This window comes from Gadus chalcogrammus, chromosome 22, assembly GCF_026213295.1.
Source record: "Gadus chalcogrammus isolate NIFS_2021 chromosome 22, NIFS_Gcha_1.0, whole genome shotgun sequence".
Taxonomy (NCBI): domain Eukaryota; kingdom Metazoa; phylum Chordata; class Actinopteri; order Gadiformes; family Gadidae; genus Gadus; species Gadus chalcogrammus.
In genome coordinates, this window is record NC_079433.1 from 6,069,240 (window position 1) to 6,089,897 (window position 20,658).

General features: G+C 44.5%; 2 protein-coding genes across 4 annotated transcripts; one reads left to right on the forward strand and one right to left on the reverse strand.

The window, feature by feature from the left end:
- The first annotated feature begins 753 nt into the window (after positions 1-753).
- ptpn2b (protein tyrosine phosphatase non-receptor type 2b) lies at positions 754-12,029 on the forward strand. 3 transcript variants are annotated; one of them, XR_008893914.1, is made up of 11 exons: positions 754-1,834; positions 2,154-2,244; positions 2,358-2,458; positions 4,550-4,648; positions 5,121-5,258; positions 5,562-5,771; positions 6,230-6,391; positions 8,047-8,255; positions 8,600-8,716; positions 9,931-10,120; positions 11,845-12,029. XR_008893914.1 is itself a non-coding variant. In XM_056582947.1 (10 exons), exons 1-10 carry the CDS (start codon positions 1,778-1,780, stop codon positions 11,864-11,866), a joined length of 1,206 nt encoding a protein of 401 aa, XP_056438922.1. In that variant the 5' UTR covers positions 754-1,777; the 3' UTR covers positions 11,867-12,026. The 3 variants fall into 3 exon arrangements, 2 of the variants coding, with proteins under 2 accessions (XP_056438922.1, XP_056438921.1); XM_056582947.1 differs by lacking the exon at positions 9,931-10,120 and having other exon boundaries at positions 11,845-12,026; XM_056582946.1 differs by lacking the exon at positions 11,845-12,029 and having other exon boundaries at positions 9,931-11,812.
- Positions 12,030-13,097: 1,068 nt separating this feature from the next.
- psmg2 (proteasome (prosome, macropain) assembly chaperone 2) lies at positions 13,098-16,884 on the reverse strand. Its single transcript, XM_056582948.1, has 7 exons — positions 16,710-16,884; positions 16,309-16,480; positions 16,176-16,234; positions 15,947-16,065; positions 15,351-15,524; positions 13,946-14,066; positions 13,098-13,727 (listed from the first exon to the last, which is right to left on the reverse strand). Exons 1-7 carry the CDS (start codon positions 16,764-16,766, stop codon positions 13,647-13,649), a joined length of 783 nt encoding a protein of 260 aa, XP_056438923.1. The 5' UTR covers positions 16,767-16,884; the 3' UTR covers positions 13,098-13,646.
- Between the last annotated feature and the right edge of the window lie 3,774 nt (positions 16,885-20,658).

The following is a 20,658-nucleotide window of genomic DNA, read 5'->3' on the forward strand; positions in this document are numbered from 1 at the left end:
GGCTCCCAAGAGCGATAGGTCATGTTTTCTAGCCAGGATAAAACTCAAAATGTGATTTAAAGATAGAAGTGGCCAAACAGGTCAGTTTACATGTGTGTTGTTAGCCAACGATAGCCTTCCCCTGCTAACTTGATAAGTCAAATGGTGGTCCGGTGCCCCGCTGGGGGCTGCTATTCCTGCCCGTTTGGTGGTTTTGTTGAGACGCATTGTGAACATTTAAGCAGCAGAATGCACAAATAACCTTAACATGATACATAGAATAGCTCTGCGTTTAGGAGACACAGCTAGCAGACCGCTAGCTGGGCTGTAGCTCCCCGAAACGAAGGGAGTTAGGTCTGCAAAGTCCTACTCTCTCCGACAGTGGCTCTGGATGAACGTATTGAATTGATCAGGTCTTACCGTGTGGCGTCAGTCGGCAGAGCCTTCACTACATCGGGATCCCGTAAAGTTGTCTCCCGGTGAAATGATCGGGCACTGGAAATATAACCTAGTGTTCACGAGACCAGAAAACTTCGTCCAGAGCACGAAAATCTTCAGTGTCTCCCCTGACTTTTACAAAGCACGCAAATTAAGGATTGGCTACAACATCCGTTTTTTTTGTTTCTTTCAAAGTAATGCTCGCGTGCTCGACCAATGGGCTGCGCTGTTTCAACGTGGGTTGTTTTGTTTTGAAGGAAAGAACAAATGTGTCACTTCCGCTCCCATGACGAACTTGTTCTTGTCCCTTGTTCCTCTCTCCCGGTGTATCGATTGGTAGATAGGCTGGACGATTATCAGGGCCACCATATGGTAACTTTTGACTTTTAGTGGAGATTTAGGTAAGTGGTTTAATTTGAATTGTGTTGTTTGATTATGGTTATTTGTGGGGCCCGGTGTTGGTATTGTTGAAGTTAGTAGTTCTATAAACTATATCTGCAGAAACCATAATAAGTAACGTAAGGCGCTAAACTGAGTGATCACATCTAAATAGGACATTGTTAGACTTGTTAAACATGTAAATGTTTAAGTGGCGTCATATTGCCAATGGGAAATATTCTCAACGCTGTCTCTATGAAACACAGCTAAATGTAGATAAAACGATGCAAGGAGAAGATCGTTTAATTGAAGATTATAATGTTGTTTTAATGCACCTGCCCAAAGATAGAAAAGCTTTCATTCAATGTAAAATAACACTTAAATGTTTATTATGGCCGATTTGAATGCCTCATCCCTGAAAATAATAAGACCATGACGTATCTAGTTTATATTTAAGTGACCCCTGTCTTCTGAATTAACTGATATAGGCCTACATGTGCAATATTAGACCCCTGCTGCCTGCATCTGGACTCTCTTGTTGTTACTAAGTTCCCTTGTCTGTCTTATCATGTTGTTGGTCGGCATTTGTTGTAATATCACTATCATTGGTTCCATTCAAATAGTGTTGAGCTGCCCCTTTTCTGACCTAAAAATACAAACTAGATGGTGGATGAGTACGCGCATACAGCGCCTATGATCCGCGATACTGCTTCACAATGGCGCCCCCTATCTTTATTGACAAGCTATTATAATCATTTGAAACATCGATGTTCAGTTTTTGACAGCTGCTGAAGGACCCCTGGTCGGCGCATGCGCACTAAACGCCCGTATTTAGATGTCAACTACACCACAGGTAACGGGCAAACATTAGCAACTCCGCTAACGTATTTAGGCTCTCCCACCAAAAGTAATGAGGTAGATCGCTTCACGTTCGCATTAACAGTTACGCTGACTTCAATTGACTGGTGTTGTCACTTTGGAAATGGACCAGGAATTTGAAGACATGGATTCCGATGGCCGGTGGCAGAACCTATACATAGTAAGTGTGTTAGCTTAGCATAGTTAGACGGTCGCTAACAAGTCCCAGCGCGCATTAAAGTGATCTAGCGAAGTGAGCTAGCGTGGTAGCTGCCACATTTCAACATACTTAACTACAGTATATAGTGTCAACCAGGTTTATTATAGGGGTTAGATGTAGATACTTTATTGATGTGCTTATCCTGCGTGTTTTACTGTATTGTGTTTGTTTTGAGTGTTTGTGGATTCTAAACGTGGACATGAAGGATACAAACAAGACTTTTTGCCCGTTTAATGTTTGGCCAAAATTCGTGTCTGATAAAATGTTTTGCTGTCCACAGGAAATCAGGAATCAGTCCCATGAGTGCCCCTTCAAAATCGCTAAATATCCGGAAAATCGGTATCGAAACAGATACAGAGACGTCAACCCATGTGAGCATGACCGTGACCAGGACCCACATATCCACTCTATGTGTGAGCCATACACGTGTGTCTGTTTACTACATGCTGTTCCGTAAATGACCTTCAACTTATTCCCATTCTAGTTGACCACAGTCGGGTAAAACTTGGGAGCACGGAGAATGACTACATCAATGCCAGTTTAGTGGTGATGGAAGAAGCCCAGAGACGTTACATATTGACTCAGGCAAGTACACATTTGCTTTGACATTCTAACGTGGGCCTAGAGCACCTCTCTGTTGCATTGTATTTGTACTTCTGTATGGCTGTCAGAACACTTGCCAGGTTTGATGATGTTAAATAGCACTTTTAAAACATTTGCTTAAGAAACATTGTTTACTTTATTTAGTTTTGTTTTTGGTCGTTTTGTGCTATAAGAAGACCTGATGTCTTAATACACTTGTTGTTTCTAATAGCTTGATGTTGCGTGGTTTTGGAACAAACAAACTTAGATTGAATTTGTATCCATCCAAGTTGTTTGGTGTTAGAGGGTTAGCTTAACCCTAAATTATAAGTTGTGGTAATGTGTCTGTCATTAAGAATCATTATTATATTATGTATCATTCATTATGAAAGTCTGTTCGTCTGGCGCCACAGGGAGTACTGAATTAGTCATTCGTAGTGGGAGATATTGCCGCCCAAGTGAATTGGAACAGCATAAAACAGAGATGAACTTTGTGTCGATTATGTCCTGATTTAGGCCTAAGCATATCTCACAACTTTCAATGAAAAAATAAACATATTTCAGGCTTCTTTTAACTACTCACACTAGCCCAAGTCGCATATCAGCAACTTCCTCCCCTAACCGCTCTATGCTATTCCTGACCTAATGAATAGCTCATTGCATGTCACGACAAAGAAAGGTGTTGCTTTGCTCACTCTTCAATGAAGAAAATTGAATATCTGGTTATTCTCACTTCCTTTATTTGGTATGTGGCTTCCACATACCTGAACAAAATATTCCCCATCTCCTTTGTCAAGTGTATACCTCTTAATATAACAACATTAACATACCATCATACCTGAGCAGCACTGTCAACATTTAGTTTAGCCCATTTTAGTGTCATGTGTGGTCTGTAGACATGTGTAAAGAGGTCTAGATCCCTCAATAACCTTTGCATTCACATTAATCCTCATTCAGCAAAAATTTGATCATGAGCAGGCATCCCTATTATTTTTTTCTGTTTGGGATGTTTTATGAGTTCTGACTTTATATCCTCCATTCAAGTAGAGCTAGCAAACATTTTCATATTCTTGTGCGACTTGTATTTTCCCCTCAGCGCATATTAAATCGTACAAAATGTGATAAGCCTCATTTACATAGCTGGATTCCAACCTCAATAAGGCTGGCATCCAAGTTTGTTTTTATCTTTACTACAAACTGTCCATATCTATGACCTTTTTCATCGCCTCTTTCTTCTGTTACCCTGTAACTAGGGCTGGGCGATTTCTTTCGTTTTAATCAATTGCTTCGCATTTTTACTTCCCTATGGTTTGTGAGATGGCTGGTAAAAAAAAAAACATCTCGATGTGAGAGTGCGTGTTAAGACCCACGCCAATTTGTGATACTTTTTTAGGACCGTGTATGAAACACCGTGGCATACTGAGAAACCTTCACTTGGACATAAAAATAAATGCGACGTATACTGCAGCATTTTACTAGTTGTCCAGGTAGCCCAACCCTCTCTCGGAAATTCTAATCCACAGCTGTCAAGAACGAGCTCCACGATAGCCACACATCACACACAGCTTGGCGTTATACTAGAAGGTCACAAGACGCATTAACCCATTCTCGGATGCCGCAGTCAACCGCTTCCCAGACAGAGCGCACACACGCCTCGCAATCAGGTGTCCCTTGGCCTTGACGTAGAAGAGTCTACCTGCGTTCCAGCAGAGTGGAACTTTCACATAGTGTTACAGGGAGACTGGCGAATACTTTGTATTTGCTGTCCCGTTTTTGCAAATGATTTCCTTAACGCTGATAAAATAGCCTAGATGACTCTGTTGACAGTCATAAAATAGATATGAACACGTTTACGGGGAATACCACCAACCTAATCCAGCACCTATGACCACCCAGCCCTACATGTAACCGATACTCCTGCCTATTGCTTAACCCACACGTCCCTGGGAAACACCACCGTTTACTCTCCGTAACGGTAGCACCGAGGTGGTTTGACTGGGAGTTCTCCCGCTGTCGGACAGTGGTTCCTGGCGGTTGTGAAACGTGTGTGTGTGTGTGTGTGTGTGTGTGTGTGTGTGTGTGTCCGGTTACCAGGGCCCCCTAAAGAACACCTGCAGCCACTTCTGGATGATGATCTGGGAACAGCGGACCAAGGCTATCATCATGCTGAACAGAGTAATGGAGAAAGGAGCGGTAAGGCGTGTAGTCATCTGATTAAGTAGAGAGTAGAGGCCAGTCGAGTGGTCAGGGTGTAGGGGTCCAGGACCACAGGTTCCTCGTCCAACGTCCAAAAATGTCTACCACTGCAGGCCTCCCTGAGTAAGAAGCCTACAGATTAGCTGCTCCCGCGTCAATAATAATAGTTCACTATAAATTGTGTCAGATGAAAGCCGGATTTTATATCCATGTAAATTGTCATGTTGACCAGGCTCTCCAAGCGCTTTTCCTCACAATTATTTGTTTGATTGAATGTATCATGGCCTCTTTATACAATTATGTTTATTTTTTTGCAAACGTAACAAAGTGACCTTCTACTTTCCTGACCGCGTCTCTCCAGTTGCTTCCTCAAATTGCAGGAAGATAACGAGTCCTCTCTCAGCTAATGTGACGCCAGCCCTAATCCCTCCCTCGGTGACCTTGTTGTTCCATCCTCTGGCTCCGGCAGGAGAAGTGTGCCCAGTACTGGCCCACGGCCACGGAGCAAGACATGGCCTTCCGAGACACGGGCTTCCTGGTCACCTTGTTGTCCGAGGATGTAAAATCCTACTACACAACCCGAGTGCTGCAGCTCCAGAATGTACACGTGAGTCACACACGCACACACTCTTTGTGTGTCAGTGTCGCAAAGTCACACTGATTTACTTTTTTCCGTAACATTTAAACGTTGTTAAATGTTAAGGTCAGGTTGTGTTGTTTACATGCATGAGTCATCATAACACGTCCCAGCAGGCAAGGAAAGGCTTCCTTCACCTGCTCCACCTCTGCTTTTAACAAAGCGTCATTGACAAAGAAAAACAATATTGTAATAAACAGCATATATAAAGAATTGGATTTCTGTTTGAGTAATCTTTGGACGGTTTGCGTTTGACTCTGATGTTTCTTGTAGACTGGGGAGAAGAGGGAGATCTACCACTTCCACTACACCACGTGGCCTGACTTCGGGGTTCCTGATTCCCCCGCCTCCTTCCTCAACTTCCTGTTCAAGGTTCGGGAGTCGACCTCGCTCGGGGCGGACCACGGGCCTGCCGTGGTGCACTGCAGCGCGGGGATCGGGCGATCAGGGACGTTTTCATTGGTCGACACGTGTCTGGTGCTGGTAAGCCCCGCCTCCTCACACGTAAAGCCGTCGGACTCTGAGTCCGATTGGCCGTTACCGTCCTCCACTGTAAGGGCCTTTTAAGACCAAACAGGCTATTTCATGACATTAAACTTCAACTTCATCTTATAATGGGTTAATAACTAGCATGTTATATTTGGTTTAAAAAATAAAGTAGTTTGAACAGTATACATTGATATCGGGTGATGGCTTCGTAATGTCTGACTATGAGACATGTCAGCTCCTTTTTGAGAGAAGTGGTTTATCTAAAAAAATAAAAAAGAATAATTTGAAGAAAGGATGCAAGTCATACATTCCGGGCTTATGTTTGATCTTGCACTGTAGACTATTGAGGTATTTTTCACACAGAATGCAATGTACCTCATGTTCTCTCTGCGAGGGCTTCACTCGAGTGCAATGCGCGATGATTCCCTGATAACTCTGACCGTCTGGCCAAGATGGACAAGAGGAAGGACCCGTCGTCGGTGGACATCAAGAGTATCCTGCTGGACATGAGGAAGTACCGCATGGGCCTGATCCAGACGCCCGACCAGCTGCGCTTCTCCTACCTGGCGGTCCTGGAGGGGGCCAAGTACATCATGGGGGACTCCTCTGTCCAGGTAACCCGGCGCACCTGCCCTCCTGCTAGTTTCATGTTTTCCTCTCAGATGTTTTGGACGCAAGGCCACTTAGGGTAGAGTTACGGTTGGACGTTGACGCAACGCAAGCGGGTTCACGGACCCATGGCGTCCTGGCGTCCACCGCAAGTGCCTGACGCGCACCTCACAAAAAAGTGTCACCTTCGGTTAATGCGTCGCACTAGCAAGGGCTGTGATTGGTCCACTAACGGAAACCCGACGTAGAACCAGAATAGGTTCCCGACTGCGTGGTCATTGCGTTGCGTCAACTTGGAACCATACCGAAGCCTTAGCAGTGGATTTGGATGAAGGTCATTAAGTAGCAAATTGAATTTAATTTAATTTAATTAAGGAGCAGGAATATCCTCAAACATGATGTTCCAAGGATGCCTAGGGGTATGTGCTGTGGACATGAGAGTTCTTTAGCCGGTCGCTTTGTGACTGGGCGTCCCAACAGCTCTAGCAACCACATTATCCTTTGCCCTCCCTCGGGTCCCCTTCTCACAGTGGCCCTCTGTTTTTGGGTCACACTCTAACTCTGTATCTCTATATCTCCGTATCTCTATATCTCTGTATCTCTATGTCTCTGTTTCTCATTCTTCGCCGGTCGCATGCGAGTACGACCCGAGGCCTTTGTGCTTCTTCTGTAAGGGCCTTTTAAGACCAAACAGGGTATTTCCTGACATTAAACTTCAACTTCATCTTATAATGGGTTAATTTAATAGCATGTTATATATGTGGTTTCAAAATACAGTAGTTTGAACAGTATATATTTATTGGGTGATGGCTTCGTAATGTTTGACTATGAGACATGTCGGCTCCTTTTTGAGAGAACTGGTTTATCTAAAAAAAAAAAAGAATCATTTGAAGAATGATTCTTTCCCTTTCTCCGCTCCGGAACCTATTCGGTGTTCGACAGACGTGTATTATTTCAGCAGTGAAGACGTCACCGCCCAACACTCAATGGGTCGGACCGAGGGGTTGAATTGAGCTTATATTATCAACCTTATCTCAAGCTTCCCTTGTGAGACCGGTTTGTAGAGGGAGAATGAGTGGCGAAACCGCCCACAGGTGTTGAATATAAGTGTTAAAAAGAAGGCAAGATGAATTCCTCCATTATGTTTTTGCAAATGAGCAGAAGCCACGTGTGGCATAGCAAGCATACCCCATGACTTGTTGTCTAGTTGTCATCGGCGTCACTCATACCCACACACGCACGCAGAGGCTATTTCGGTGCATTGATGGGGAAGTTATACAATGATCTTCGTGTCCTTCAACCAAATTTGGTGAATGTGCCCCCCTTTCCTAAACACTCTTTAAGGTCTTAGAATAAACGTATGAGTATGTGCGAGGGGTGAGGTCAAACATGCTCCAAACACAAATCTGCTTGAACTAGAACTAGAAAACAACCATTCTGTGGAAGAGCATTTTTGAAGTTGCAGACATGTATTTTATAGAGAATCCCACAAAGAACACAGAAAGGTTCCCCAACGCGTTGTGGAACCCGAACGGTACCGTCACCCCCCCCTGCTCAAAGTGATCCTGCCGTCGGACCGGCCCCTCTCACGCCATCACAGGACAGTGTCATGTGACGGCGTGTCCCTCATAGCCCCGCCCCCTTTCCTCCCTGTGTGTAGAAGCGGTGGCGAGAGCTGTCCAAGGAGGACCAGGCCCCGGCGCCCGACTCCCCGCCCCCCCCGCCGCAGCCCCAGGACGCCGGCCGGGGCCCGCGGCTCAACGGCAACCTGCGGGCCCCGCCCGAGGAGCCCGAGGACGGGGGGGCGGACGAGACCCCCGCGGGGACCCCCTGCAAGGAGGCGGACGTGGACAGCAGCAGCAGCACACCGTCAGTACTCGTTTTTGTCTTTCTGGTGGAGCCCTGCGGTCACTCTCTCCTGCTCACAACCCCTTCAGACTTTGTAAAGTTTGTGAATGGCCGTGAGGTGTGGTTTGGTTTGTGGTCGACGGGTTTGGGAAAGGCTGTGAAATCGAATCCCCCTCTGTGACCGGTGATTCACGCAGAGGCTGAGGAGGATCAGTAGTCAGATCGATTTTGAAAACACACTGTCGTCATTCACAGACGGTTTTACAACCCGTCACCGCGGTTAGGTGTGAAAAGGATTGAATGAAGTCGCGCAGCGGCCGCACCACCGTGTGTCTCACGTGTCTCCTGTGTGCGTCTGTGTGCAGGAAGAGACGCAGAGAGGACTCCCTCTCCAAGTCGCCGACGGCCCGCACGCCCCAGCAGCAGCAGCAGCAGCAGCAGAGCATACCCAGGACAAACGAATCAGAGAAGAAGAGGAAGAGGTGATTCCTCTCTCTGTTACTCATTCACTGTCGTTTGTTTTGAGGATTCAGTTTGTGTTGTGTAACATTCCTTTGTCTCACGTTCAAGCCGTAGGGTGTGTTTTTTTAACCGCAACAGGCATTTGGCTTTTGGCTCTAATTTGATTATAATCAAATTACAGCCAAATGCTTTAGCAGTCGACTGGTAAACGAGAAATGAATGAGACTGGAATGTCTCACCCTTTTCATTGGTTTTTTATAAACCTTGTGTTGCTACCTGATCTCAGCTCTCTAGGATCTCAAGATAAGATGTCCTTTTGATAAGTTGTACTTAATTAATCCGAGACAGTAATCGTCCACGTCACTTCTCCTCGAGGTATGTAGAATATGACCTGTCCTCTCTCCCATCCACTTTGGGAGCCGTTCCATCGTCCGTGTTTCCCGCCTGAGGAAGCTGAGAGACTCTCGGGTATCCCTTCCCTCCCGTGACTCCGCTTGAACCCCACAGTCAGCAGATCGAGGCATTGATCTTGTTCTTCTAGGTACTCTCACAGAGAGCGCTCGACCTCATCCACCGCTCACCCGGACAACGTCCAGAGCTCTTAGAGAATTTGATTCAGCACACTTCCTCCATCGTCTCATTCGATCCACTTCAGTACTTTAGAAGAAGAACTTTGTTTTTCTGTTCCTGAGTTTGTTCGTTTAGACTTTGCGTTACAGGGAAGAAAGAGAAGGAAGACGACACACAAGTGCAGGTGTACAGTTCCAACTGTAAAACATGCCTAGTGTGTGTGTGTGCAATTCTGTTAAGTTTCTATGTAACAGTCAACCATTAGGCAAATCATATGCAAAACGGTAGAGTAAAATAAAGCGCTTGAATCAGATTAGATGGGGTTTTAATTCATTCCCGGGGAGGGATGTCGAGGACTAACACGAGTACAAGAATTCCTTCCCAGCATTGTAATTTATTTAGAAACTGCCCTTGTTATCTATCAAATTAATCAAGACCAGCCAGACCTGTGCCGGCACTTTCCGAACATTGGAAAGTGCTTCCTCCTCGCCAGTAGAACTGGCCAGAGAGGTTTTCTGTCAAGCGTTAATTTGTTTGTTTTTGAGACGTGGGAACCTGCTCTCCTCCAAGAAGAAGGAAGCGTTTCGAGTGTGCGTTTGTGTGCGTGTGTGTGTGTGTGTGGCCGCAGCGCGTTAACACGATGTCACGGTTCCCTCCCGGACAGTCTGGGCTGCATTTGCTGCACATGACAACGACTGAGCCGTCCAGTGGGGCGCACTCTAACGCCCGGCCCCTCTGGGACGGCTGCAAACATGAAGAAGAAGAGCAGGAGGCTGGTGATGACGGAGTGGTTAAAACAGGAGGGAGGAAGGTTACCAGCGGCTTTTAGAAAGAAACCGCCTCCTTCAGAACATGTACGTGAAGTCGGGCCGCGTGTGCGTGTGCGTGTGCGTGTGTGTGTGCGTGTGTGTGTGTGTGTGTGTTCCTGGCTGCTGTGGGGTGTGTTTTGCTGGTGTGCGTCCAGGGGGTTTGTTGTGGTCTTTGGGGCCGTGTGAGTATACAGGATGCACCAAAGCATGGTTTGTTCTCTTGTTTGGTTGAAACTGCTGGCTGTCTTGGTTCCGGGTGTCTTCTATGGAGGTTTTTCAGCATGGGCCACCAGTCTGTTGCGGGCGGCCCATTGGCAATCAAACGCGACCCGGGGTTGCACCACTGGGAGCTGAGATGGTCGTCGATTGGTTTTGGTTATTCTTACTTGTTTGACAGCCTGCATCGTTCATAAACGACACCAGAGGGTCGGGGGATTTAAGAGATTACGTGTGAGGAAATGGACATTTTCCAGGATTCTGGATCTGAAGGAAGTCATCGTTTAAAGCAACAGGTGTTCTTACGCCAAGTTGAAAAAGCATCCAACCTTCTCATTAGCTCATCAGACATTTCCTCCTGTCTCACCTTTTATAACATGCACATCGTGGGAATAACAGCGGGCGATGACCGATGCAGACTCAAAAGCAGCACGACCGGTGATTCCAGCCACCCTGCTTGTGTCAAGTAGACTCTGATCTGTGGTTTACCAGACCTGAACGCACATGCTTGAAAAACCTCTGTAGGCGGGGCCTTTGCGTTCCTCCCTGCATGTCTTCTACACACTGACTGGGCTGCAGGAGCACTGCTGCTGAGGGGGTAAACATCTAGTGTGGCTATAATAAGTGCTTTGACATCGCATAGTGCCAAAAAAACCTCTAATGTGATTAGAAGACCTACACATTAAGGCAGATGGAGAATAGATAGACTTGTATAAATATAAGTGTTCCTTTCTTTTCTTTATTGACGGCACCATTTGGGTGCAGAATACACTCAAATTGTGTTCTAAAAGTCATTGATGAGGGGCACAATGTGAAACAAATAATTAGGTTTAAAGATGTCAATTTATCTGCTGCCTCTGACTTTCTGCGGGTGAGTTTGGGTTTTCTAACCAATCTAACCAACGTGTCAGTTTGTCCTCAGATAAGATAGAGAAAGGTTAAAGACACCTGACCTTTCTTTTATATTTTCCTCTTCATCTAAGTTTAGACTTTTCTTTCTATTTAAGTTCCAAACATATGCAGTTTAACCACAAGATGAGGTCTCAGTAGTCCCTGTCTGCCATCACGATGTATGTATATATTTTATCCTGGGAGACAACCCCCATCAGGAATGAATCACATCAATACGCAAAGGGATCAGATGTTAGAAGGCATTCCATCTCACCCAATAATAAGCACTCTTCAACTATAGTCACCCCGTTCCTACCACTTGGTTTACAAAGCAAAATATGAATGGTGAATGTTTTGGCCTGATGCATTTGGTTCCTGGGGAGGTATGGAGGTTGCTTTGGGCCCCTCAACACTGCTGACTCTGCACGAAAAGTGAGCCGCGTTGAGCCAATGACCATTGGATGACCAAGTGATCCAAAGGCTTCGGTTTGACTGATCAGTTTCAGTCAGTTTCGTGACGTGCTGTGTGCTGGTGGGTTCTTCTGATCGTTTTCTGGGTGTTATGAAATCCGTATGGACTAATGCGTCATGTCTCTCGGTCGACGACACATAGTTTTTGATCTTGTGTTGGTGTCATTTTTTTTTTTTTTTTTTCCCAACAGAGCAAGAACCAGTGACACCTAGCTGCCTCCCATCTGTAGCCACCCCACCTCGCCTCTCCGCTGGCTGCAACGTGTACTTCGGCAGGGACCTCCGTCTTAGACCCCAAACCCCTGCAGACCTTCTCTCCTCCCCCAGCCTCCCCCATCTGTTTTTCCGTTTTTTCCCGCAACTTCCATCTTGCTCGAACTCTGCCTTCTTTGGAACCCAGCACTCCCTACCCCTCTCCCCCCCCCCGCAATCCCTCCCCATGGTGAGCTTCATGTCCAGTTTCTGACCTCCTCCTTCTTCTTTCTCCTCTTCCTCATCAAAAAATAGTCTTCCCACCGCCATTGTTGTCCAGCATTCCCACACATCACCATCCTCTCTGCGTCACTCCTGCTTCGTCATCTCCGCCCCCTCCCCCCCCCCCAAATGACCCCCGCGGGTCACTCCACCCCCCTCCCTCCCTCCCCTGGACACACTGCTGTTTACACCAAACACTTCGACATTCTCTTCAAGAAAGCATGTTCATTTCATATTGTATCTCCGTCGTCCAAAGGCGAACCACACCAGCTGTCCCAAATCTCCCCCACCCCCACCCTCATCCCCCCCACCCCCTCCCAGCACTGCTTGTGGAACACGGCCACATGAAGTGTGATGTTATCATTTAATATTTTGCTGGGGCTTTTTTGTTTTGCATCTACCAAATGGACTCTTTAAGTTGGCGGTCCAGAATGCGCCGAGGGGCGACACGGTTCATACACATGTATTTTTTGAGAAACTTTTTTCAGACGCAAAAGAAGAAATTTTCTATTTTTTATAAGAGATTACTTGAAGTTTTCAAACCGACGTCAGGAGGGACATGCGCAGGCAGTCCCTCTTTTACATGAGAAATTCAGTGGCATGATGTACATAATGTTCTTTTTAAAATGTTTGTAAAAAGAATATTTTTGCGTGTGAAGAAAAAAAGAAACAAACCAAAAGACTGTATTTGGATCCAACACAAAAGATACCGGATTTCCTGATTTATTTGTTTTTAATTTGTCAAAAGTCTTAACGTTTTCCTCTGCTAGAGCAAAAACTACAAATAAAGCTGGTATTTATCTAGTTTATATGACTTGAGTGAAGTCTCTTAATTTACCACCCTGATCATCATTTCTAATAATCATTACTATTGTCAGATGCCATCCGCTTAGGAGACTTTACCTAGCTGGCTAAAGCTGTTTCAATCAATATTCTCCCTGACTGATGTAAGGAAGAAAAACTCTTGGGACATTTTTATATTGTTTATTAAAAAAGGTAATTTCTTTTCTTACACCCCGTTGGCTTTTATTTATGCAGCATTCTTTTGTAGTCTTTACCCTTAAAAGTGCATACTTAATATAATCTGCATTGCTGCATCTGCATATTTGAACAGCAACTTTTTTATTGAAACTGAACGAATCATGTGGGTTACATTGAAGTATATATTGCCTAATTTATGACAATGAGACAACTCTTTCAAAAACAGAACAGAACCTGTCACACAATGATGCTTGAGAAGCAGACAGGAAACCGGGGCTTACGCATATAGTCAGTATAACAGTGCGTGCAACCGGTTTGCACGGGAACCGCCTGACCTCGTCGGTAGGTGGGTCTACCAGGAAACCAGTGTGGCTAGCCGCCAGGCACTTACTGCCAAGGGGGCGTGGCCATGACGGTCCAGGACGTTCACAATCAGGGCCTTTGTTCTTTGGAGTACATTACGAGCTGACATTATTAAGTTGACGGGTCACCAATCTAATTAAAACCAAAACAACAGCATAGAAAAGACGCTATCGGGTTAAAAAATGGAAGGTGGGTGACTGCTGCCAAACAGGAGCCTCCAGGAGCCCGGAACCTTCCACTTCTGTGCTCCTCGTTTCTGCGAGAGAATAGAAACATAAAAAACAATGAATTTTAAGGACAATAAAAATAGATTAGAATTATACATGCCTTCCTTTTAAGGCCGTTGTCTGTCATAGTACTGTTCCAAAAATACATTTAACTAAATGCATGAACACCGAGTCAAATGAACAGATGAATCCCCTAAAGGCCGGTTTGTATTCTAAAGAAATGTAACACAGTCAGTGGCGCACTTACGTCATTGTCCACCAGGAGGAGCCATTCGTTGAGGTGGTTGACTAGGGTGAAGGCGTCTGGGACGTTGTCGCCCTCGGAGCAAAACACCAGCACCACAGCCAGGCACAGCTCTTCCTGACAGCTGAACAACAACACCGTATATGGTCAGGGGAACTGGCTGAATTTATTATGCATTCGTCACCATGCAATGAATGAACCGATCGCTGAGGTCAGGTCCGGGAGTATACTGAAAGCCCACCGACCCTATAGGTCAGGGCCAGGGTCAGCAACCTTTTCAACATGCAGTGCCAGTTTGACATTTTCTCGTTAATGAGTGTGCCTTAAGCAACAATATATTAAATTTAAGCTGATTTAGGACACAGCGACCAAAAACATTTCCAGAAGACCTGGAATTGTACTATTTCCATATAGTCCACAATCATACATCAACATTTTAAATATTTTTTTGGTTGTTATATTTGAACATGGGTTTACAAATTATAATAACATATGTCCCATCTTAAAACACCATTTTCAGAAACTCATTCAAAAACATATTTGCACTGTGAGAAATGTAAAAAACGAGAATATATGAGAATGCTGGAACCATCCAAATCAATATCTTTAAGACATGTACAGCTTTGCAAAAACCATGTGAAGGCGATGCATACAGGCCACTTGCAACAATATTTTAAATATTTTCTCCTCCATTACTCACAACATAGGTTTAAAAACTATTAATTGATCCCGTTTCAGAACAATGCTTTCTGTAACTAATTGAAACATATTTGCACTGGGAGGAAATTCCCAAAACAGAATAAAGTGCAAAAAAAAATCGGTAGTAATGATTATGCTGCCGCATTGTGCTGTGAATTATTTTAATAAAAATAAAAAATATGTTTTTTTTTAAATTATTTTTGTGTGCACATGATTATGCTGCCCCGTGCCAGTGGTGGCACGCGTGCCTGTGGTGGCACGCGTGCCTAGGGTTGCCGACCCCTGCTATAGGTTATAGAAAGGCCTATGAAAGACGCTCTTGGAATAATTGTTCCACATATACAATTGTATCTGTTTCTTAAATTATATAAGAGGAACTTTTTGTCCCACTCCAGTCCTGACAATGCTGCCTCAGCCAAGTTAAACCTCTTAAGCCATCAGCAACCACAAATACCTTTTTAACAGCAACAAACTCCTCAGCAAATGCACCATGTAAAGGCACTATCCAATCCATTTCACCATTTTAACCTTTGGATTATTGATGATCATAGATTCTGCTCTATTTTATTTCATTTTATTGTATGACTATGTTTCAATGTGAAGCTCTTTGAGTCTTCTTCATGTCTGAAAAGTGCTAGTAGAGTTGCCATGCCTAGTACACTAGTACCTCCACATTCCCAACTTTAACATAATTCCTGTTCAGCCGTACCCGTCAGTGAAGAGCCCTTTGGTGACGCCTCCCCCGGGGATGGAGAGGCGTGGCTCGGCCTCCACCAGGCCAGGGAAGGGGGACAGCCTCTCCATCTCCATCCAGCCCAGCTCCGTCAGGGCGGGGCCCGACGCCGTCCGCATGGCGGGCGTGACCAGGTACCTCAGCGGCGTCCTGCGGCATTCGAGATCGCAACGAATACATGAGGGTGAGAACAACGAAAGGCTACTGGCAAAATGACAACGGTAATGTCAAGACCTTGCTTCAACTATGGGAAAAAGGTTTAGGTTATGTTGATTGGGTAGAAATACATTTTATTAGACTTTTTTACCCCACTTGTTTATTCAATTTATTTTGTACATGGATGCATATGTGTTAATGATATTCTTCACTTTTAACCTTTGGTTTCTGGCTTGCACTTGAATCTCAGCATGTCTTTTAATGAGAGATGGATCACAAACATCCAATAAAAATGCATGAATATTCTCCCCCTCTTAAAAATAACTTGCCATGTATTCATTTCAATATTGGACTAACAATCATGCGTGAGAACTGAGGTTAGCGTCCACAGTGAATGCGGGAAGAACTTCACAAACCCTTTGAGCTGCTGGTCATCCCGCTGGTAGGCGTGGCTGCTCGACAGCACCACGGTCCGGGAGAACTCACTGGCTTTGATCCAAGACACCAACAACTTCCTGAACTTTCTGGATCTTGACTGCAATGAAATAAGTTTCAAAAGTTTTTTCCCCCAGCTCAAGACAAACCTGTCATGCAGTTTTATTTGCAGCATTTCAAACATCTTATTAAATAATGACACACACAGACCTGAATAAGGGGTGACCTGATCTGAAGGACTGCCAGCTTTTTTTCTGCATCTCTGTAAACTATGAGAGAAGTTTGTGAGTAGATTCAACATTCAGCACAGATCTTGATCGATAAAAAAAGTTATGACATATACCTTCTGCGGTGGTGTGAAGTTCCCCAGCGTCCTCCGCGGATGTGGCGTATGGGTTGGGCCCCACCATTGGGACCAGGCAGTCCGTGTGCATGTAGCCCACCCGCTTCATGCTGAGCGTCGACACGATGAGGTCCACTGCGAGCTGTGCCACATTGCCAACAGCAATTGCTGGCTGAAAACAAACAAATCTTCGGATTATGGCGGACATATGACACAGTATAGAAAAAGGCGATAGAAGTGATAGTGGATTAAAGGATCGCACTTCGGATAGGTTGGTTGTATACAAATTGAGTACCATATACCTTATGGTAGTATGTTAGGATTATATAATCTAATAAATGACGATCAAATCATTGTGTGGTGAACCAGGGATGTCCGTGATGAAGCAGATATTAACTCACCAATATAAGGGTAAAGCCTTTAAAGGAGGGCGGAGTTGCTTCGACAGGAATAAACATTATGTCGTTTATTAAAAAGGTATTCGGCTAAATATTTCTGTTATTATATCTCTGAACTTCTTTCTTCCTGTACTTTCACTTCATGCCTGTTTGGGGGTCTTGGTCGACTGTTAGTGACGTGGGTGGTTCTAAGCGCCTGAACTAAATGTTCATTATAATAATAATTAAGAAAAACGCTTAATACAATATATATGATTATACAAGTTGGGACCTTTTGGACTATCGTTGGTGATTGTGTGCCTGTATAACCACCGTATTTTCCTGTATTAATAAATCATAAATTATGGTTTCGATTGTGAGATATGGGAAAGCAGGGAGGGATATGAACGGTCAACTAATTTGCCTCAAAACCAAAAATGCTATGGAGTGTGGATGTGGGAAACTTCGAGAAAATAGTTTAAAATCAAAACGAGAAGCTTCTTTTATTTTATACAAAATGTATTCCAGAACAACCTGTAATGTCTCAAAAAAATGCATTGACGATTTGTTTTCTTGTTGTTTCTACCTTTTAGCAGGCAGTAGGTTCTGTCTTAAGGATGGGGTGGCTTTGCAGGAAGATGGTTAATCATTTCTGCAGATACATTTTGCATACTGACATGTCAATATGGTCAGACCATCGTATGGATTAGTTGATTTGACAAGTTTAAAGTTAAAGTTTCGCCACTATAACTTAATTCGTTTAAGGTGAACGAACCAAATTCCAACTGAGCTAATCTTTTTGAAATAGAGGGCTTATCATAGCCATTATTTTATCATGAAGCATGTAACTGACAGACTACCAATCATTGAATACTCAGGCCGCTAGGTGGCAGTGCTATAACATGTTACACATCCATTCCTATTCGTTTTATATTTATTTTCATTGGCTACATTTTAAACCATTAACACATTTCCACAACTTTTTATGGAGATGTGCGACTACAGGTTGTCGCAAAATAATAACATGAATATCTAAATGAACATGATTATAATGAGTTAATATTATATTTACATTTACATTACAGTACATTGCATTTCATTACTGGGTTCAATTACTTGCTACTTCCGGGTCAAATTCATTCTATTATAATATTTTTTTGAATTAGAACATTATATATACATATATATATATATATGTATGACGTCATAATTAAATGAATACAGAGTGTGAGAGTGTGTTTGTGCATGTGTGTGTGTTTTTGTGAGTGTGTGTTTGTGCACGTGTCTGCATGTGTATGCATGTGTGTGTGTGTGTGCGCACGTGTGTGTGTTTGTGCACGTGTCTGCGTGCTTGTGCATGTGTGCGTGTATGTGTCTGCCCGTGTGTGTGTGTGCACGTGTATGTGCATATGTGTGTGTGCTTACGATCCCTCAGAGAGCATCAGGAGAGGCCGTGTGTGAGTACTCAGAGATCAACAGCTTACTTCTTCATGTGTTACGTAACTCGTGTCTTTATATTTCTCATGCCCTTCACCTGAAGGCCTTTGGCTTACTCCCTCATACACTGGCTCCTTTTGTATAATAACTTGTTTCAATCCACTCCTTCTCACTCTCTTTTGATCGCATGCATTTTCAACCTCAACATTTTCTTGTGTTGATCCCGACTTCTAATGGCTTCTACATACCTCATTTAAACCCTATCAACTTCGTCCTACAGTAAGTGGTTTGGAGAATAGTTCAGTCGTGGGTAAGAATCCTTATGCACTCTATACATGTATACACAGGGCCTTCAAGAGACCTTTCTGCAGCTTATACGCGATCACCCACGCCCCCTTATGCATATCAGGAGACCCCAGTTCGGGAAACACTTGAAAACCCAGCGACTGTCACCTTCCCCTCTCTATCTGCCTCTCTAGGACCATAGACCTAGCAGCTAGCCTCGGGCTGCTAGCCCCTGAGCTAGCTGGATTTCATTAAGCCAATTCAGACTCCATCTGCTACCCCAGCCAGCGGACAGTCAGCCTGAAGACGCCTTATGTCGAAGTGCTGACTCACACTGTGGAGGTTAAGTGGACGGGTGTAGTGGTAGGATGTTCCGCCCCCAGTCGAACGGTACCCGGTCGATCCCTGATGGACTGTGCAGCCTACCTTTAGGCCTCCCAACCTCCCCTTCCATCTGCTTAATGCAATGTGTCGGAATTCACTGTGAGACGCTTAAATAGCAAAAATAGTATTCTCCTCTTTTTTTTCCTTCTTCCAAAGGGGCTTTAAGGTACGCTGAGCAATCAAAACTAGGGCCACGGTGTGCAAAGGTTTAAGGTTATCGGTCTAGACCACCTCACCGGCATTGGTCGTAGTTGGAGATGAATGTAGTTCATGTTTCTTATCTTCCTCAGCTGAGGAGTGACTCATCCCTTCAGCCATAGGAGACCTGCACAGAAACAGAGGATTGTACCGTGGCCAAGTTGTGTTGAATGAGATCACTGACCTCTCCTGTTGGTGGGGGTTAGTTAAGGTGCTTATGGGAGCCGTTGCCACCAGAGACGCCGTCTCCACAGGTTCTTAACTCTCTCCCTTTGTCTCTCTTTCTCTCTGTGCCTCTTGGTCCCCATCCCAAACCCCTCTCCATCTCTCTTTCCCCTCCCTCTGTCTCCCTCCCCTCGTCATTGTCGGTCTCTCTGTTTTTTTTCTCTCTCTCTCTCTCTCCCCCCCTCCTTTGTCTCCCCCCTCTCGTCGTCTGTCTTGCTTTGTTTGTCTCTACCTTTCAGATTTCTCTCTCTCACTCTCTCTCTCTCTCTGTCTCCATCCTCTTGTCGCCGTCTGTCTTGCAGTGTTTGTCTCTACCTTTCTTTTCTCTCTCTCTCTCTCTCTCTCTCTCTCTCTCTCTCTCTCTCTCTCTCTCTCTCTCTCTCTCTCTCTCCCTCTCTCTCTCCCTCTCTCTCCATCACCTATTAGATTGCTGACGTGCATCCAGACGTCCGAGCATTGTGACTCAATGCTTGTTATGACTCAGCATTATTTGAATCTGTCCAACCTCTGGCAAAGTAATACGAAATGAATAAAGTAATGAATTCAAAGCAAAGTGCCGACCATGTTCGTCAATGTGATGACGTTCACAGCCTTGTGGCGTGTCTCGGATGCAGTCGGTGCTGACAAACAAGACGTTTTTTTTTTTTATATGTGCGTGTACATATATTTATTTTGCTAATCGTATAAATGAATACTAGGGGGCAGATTAGCTCTGCATGAGGCAGTAGCTCAGAGAGGGACACAGCAAAGATGCACTCGGATGATGTGTCATTCTCAGTCATGTAAGTGTTGTATAAGAGTTTGAACTTCCAAATAGGCTCTGTGCGATGGAAATAGAGAATCTGTATTGCATGGTCAAATGTTAACTCTGGAAACGTTTTCATACAAATATTTAAAAAAATAATAAAAAAAATCATTGTAGTAGTGATTTAGCATAGTACACTGTGGATGATGGTTTATGCAGTCTCACCTGTCCTGAGTCAGACTGATTGGACTCTGGGGCTGGGTGAGGCTGCACACTTGTGCATTTAGTAATCAATGTGCACAGGTTAAACCAGCCATCACCACAAACACACAGGGAGATCTCCTGCATGGCCACAGGATCAGTAGAGCATACCAGTGTCGATACATTTCTACAATAAACCATTTTTCCGTTGTCCTTGTCCGGAGGGGCCAAGTAAAGGTCTCCTAGGTGGATTGTATTATCGGTATTGCTACATCCACTTTCTGTAAGAAAACCATTTCTGCACAGATAAGGTTATTTTAGGTATTGATGTTTAAGTGTTAAGTGTTTTGGTGGTTTGTACTTCAGAAATAAAGAGAAATGGACAGGGAGACAGATGACAGTTCTTTTGACTATGAGAGATAGCTGGAGAGAGATACAGCAAGGGCATGAGAGAGAGAGAGAGAGAGAGAGAGAGAGAGAGAGAGAGAGAGAGAGAGA

Coding starts and splice junctions, on each gene's coding strand:
- ptpn2b (XM_056582946.1), top strand. CDS start 1,778: ATGGACCAGGAATTTGAAGACATGGATTCCGATGGCCGGTGGCAGAAC. Junction 6,392..8,046: donor TGGGGGACTCCTCTGTCCAG/GTAACCCGGCGC, acceptor CCCTGTGTGTAG/AAGCGGTGGCGAGAGCTGTC. Junction 8,256..8,599: donor GACAGCAGCAGCAGCACACC/GTCAGTACTCGT, acceptor GTCTGTGTGCAG/GAAGAGACGCAGAGAGGACT.
- psmg2 (XM_056582948.1), bottom strand. CDS start 16,766: ATGTTTATTCCTGTCGAAGCAACTCCGCCCTCCTTTAAAGGCTTTACC. Junction 16,481..16,709: donor AAGGCTTTACCCTTATATTG/GTGAGTTAATAT, acceptor GTTTGTTTTCAG/CCAGCAATTGCTGTTGGCAA. Junction 14,067..15,350: donor AAAGGGCTCTTCACTGACGG/GTACGGCTGAAC, acceptor GTTGTTGTTCAG/CTGTCAGGAAGAGCTGTGCC.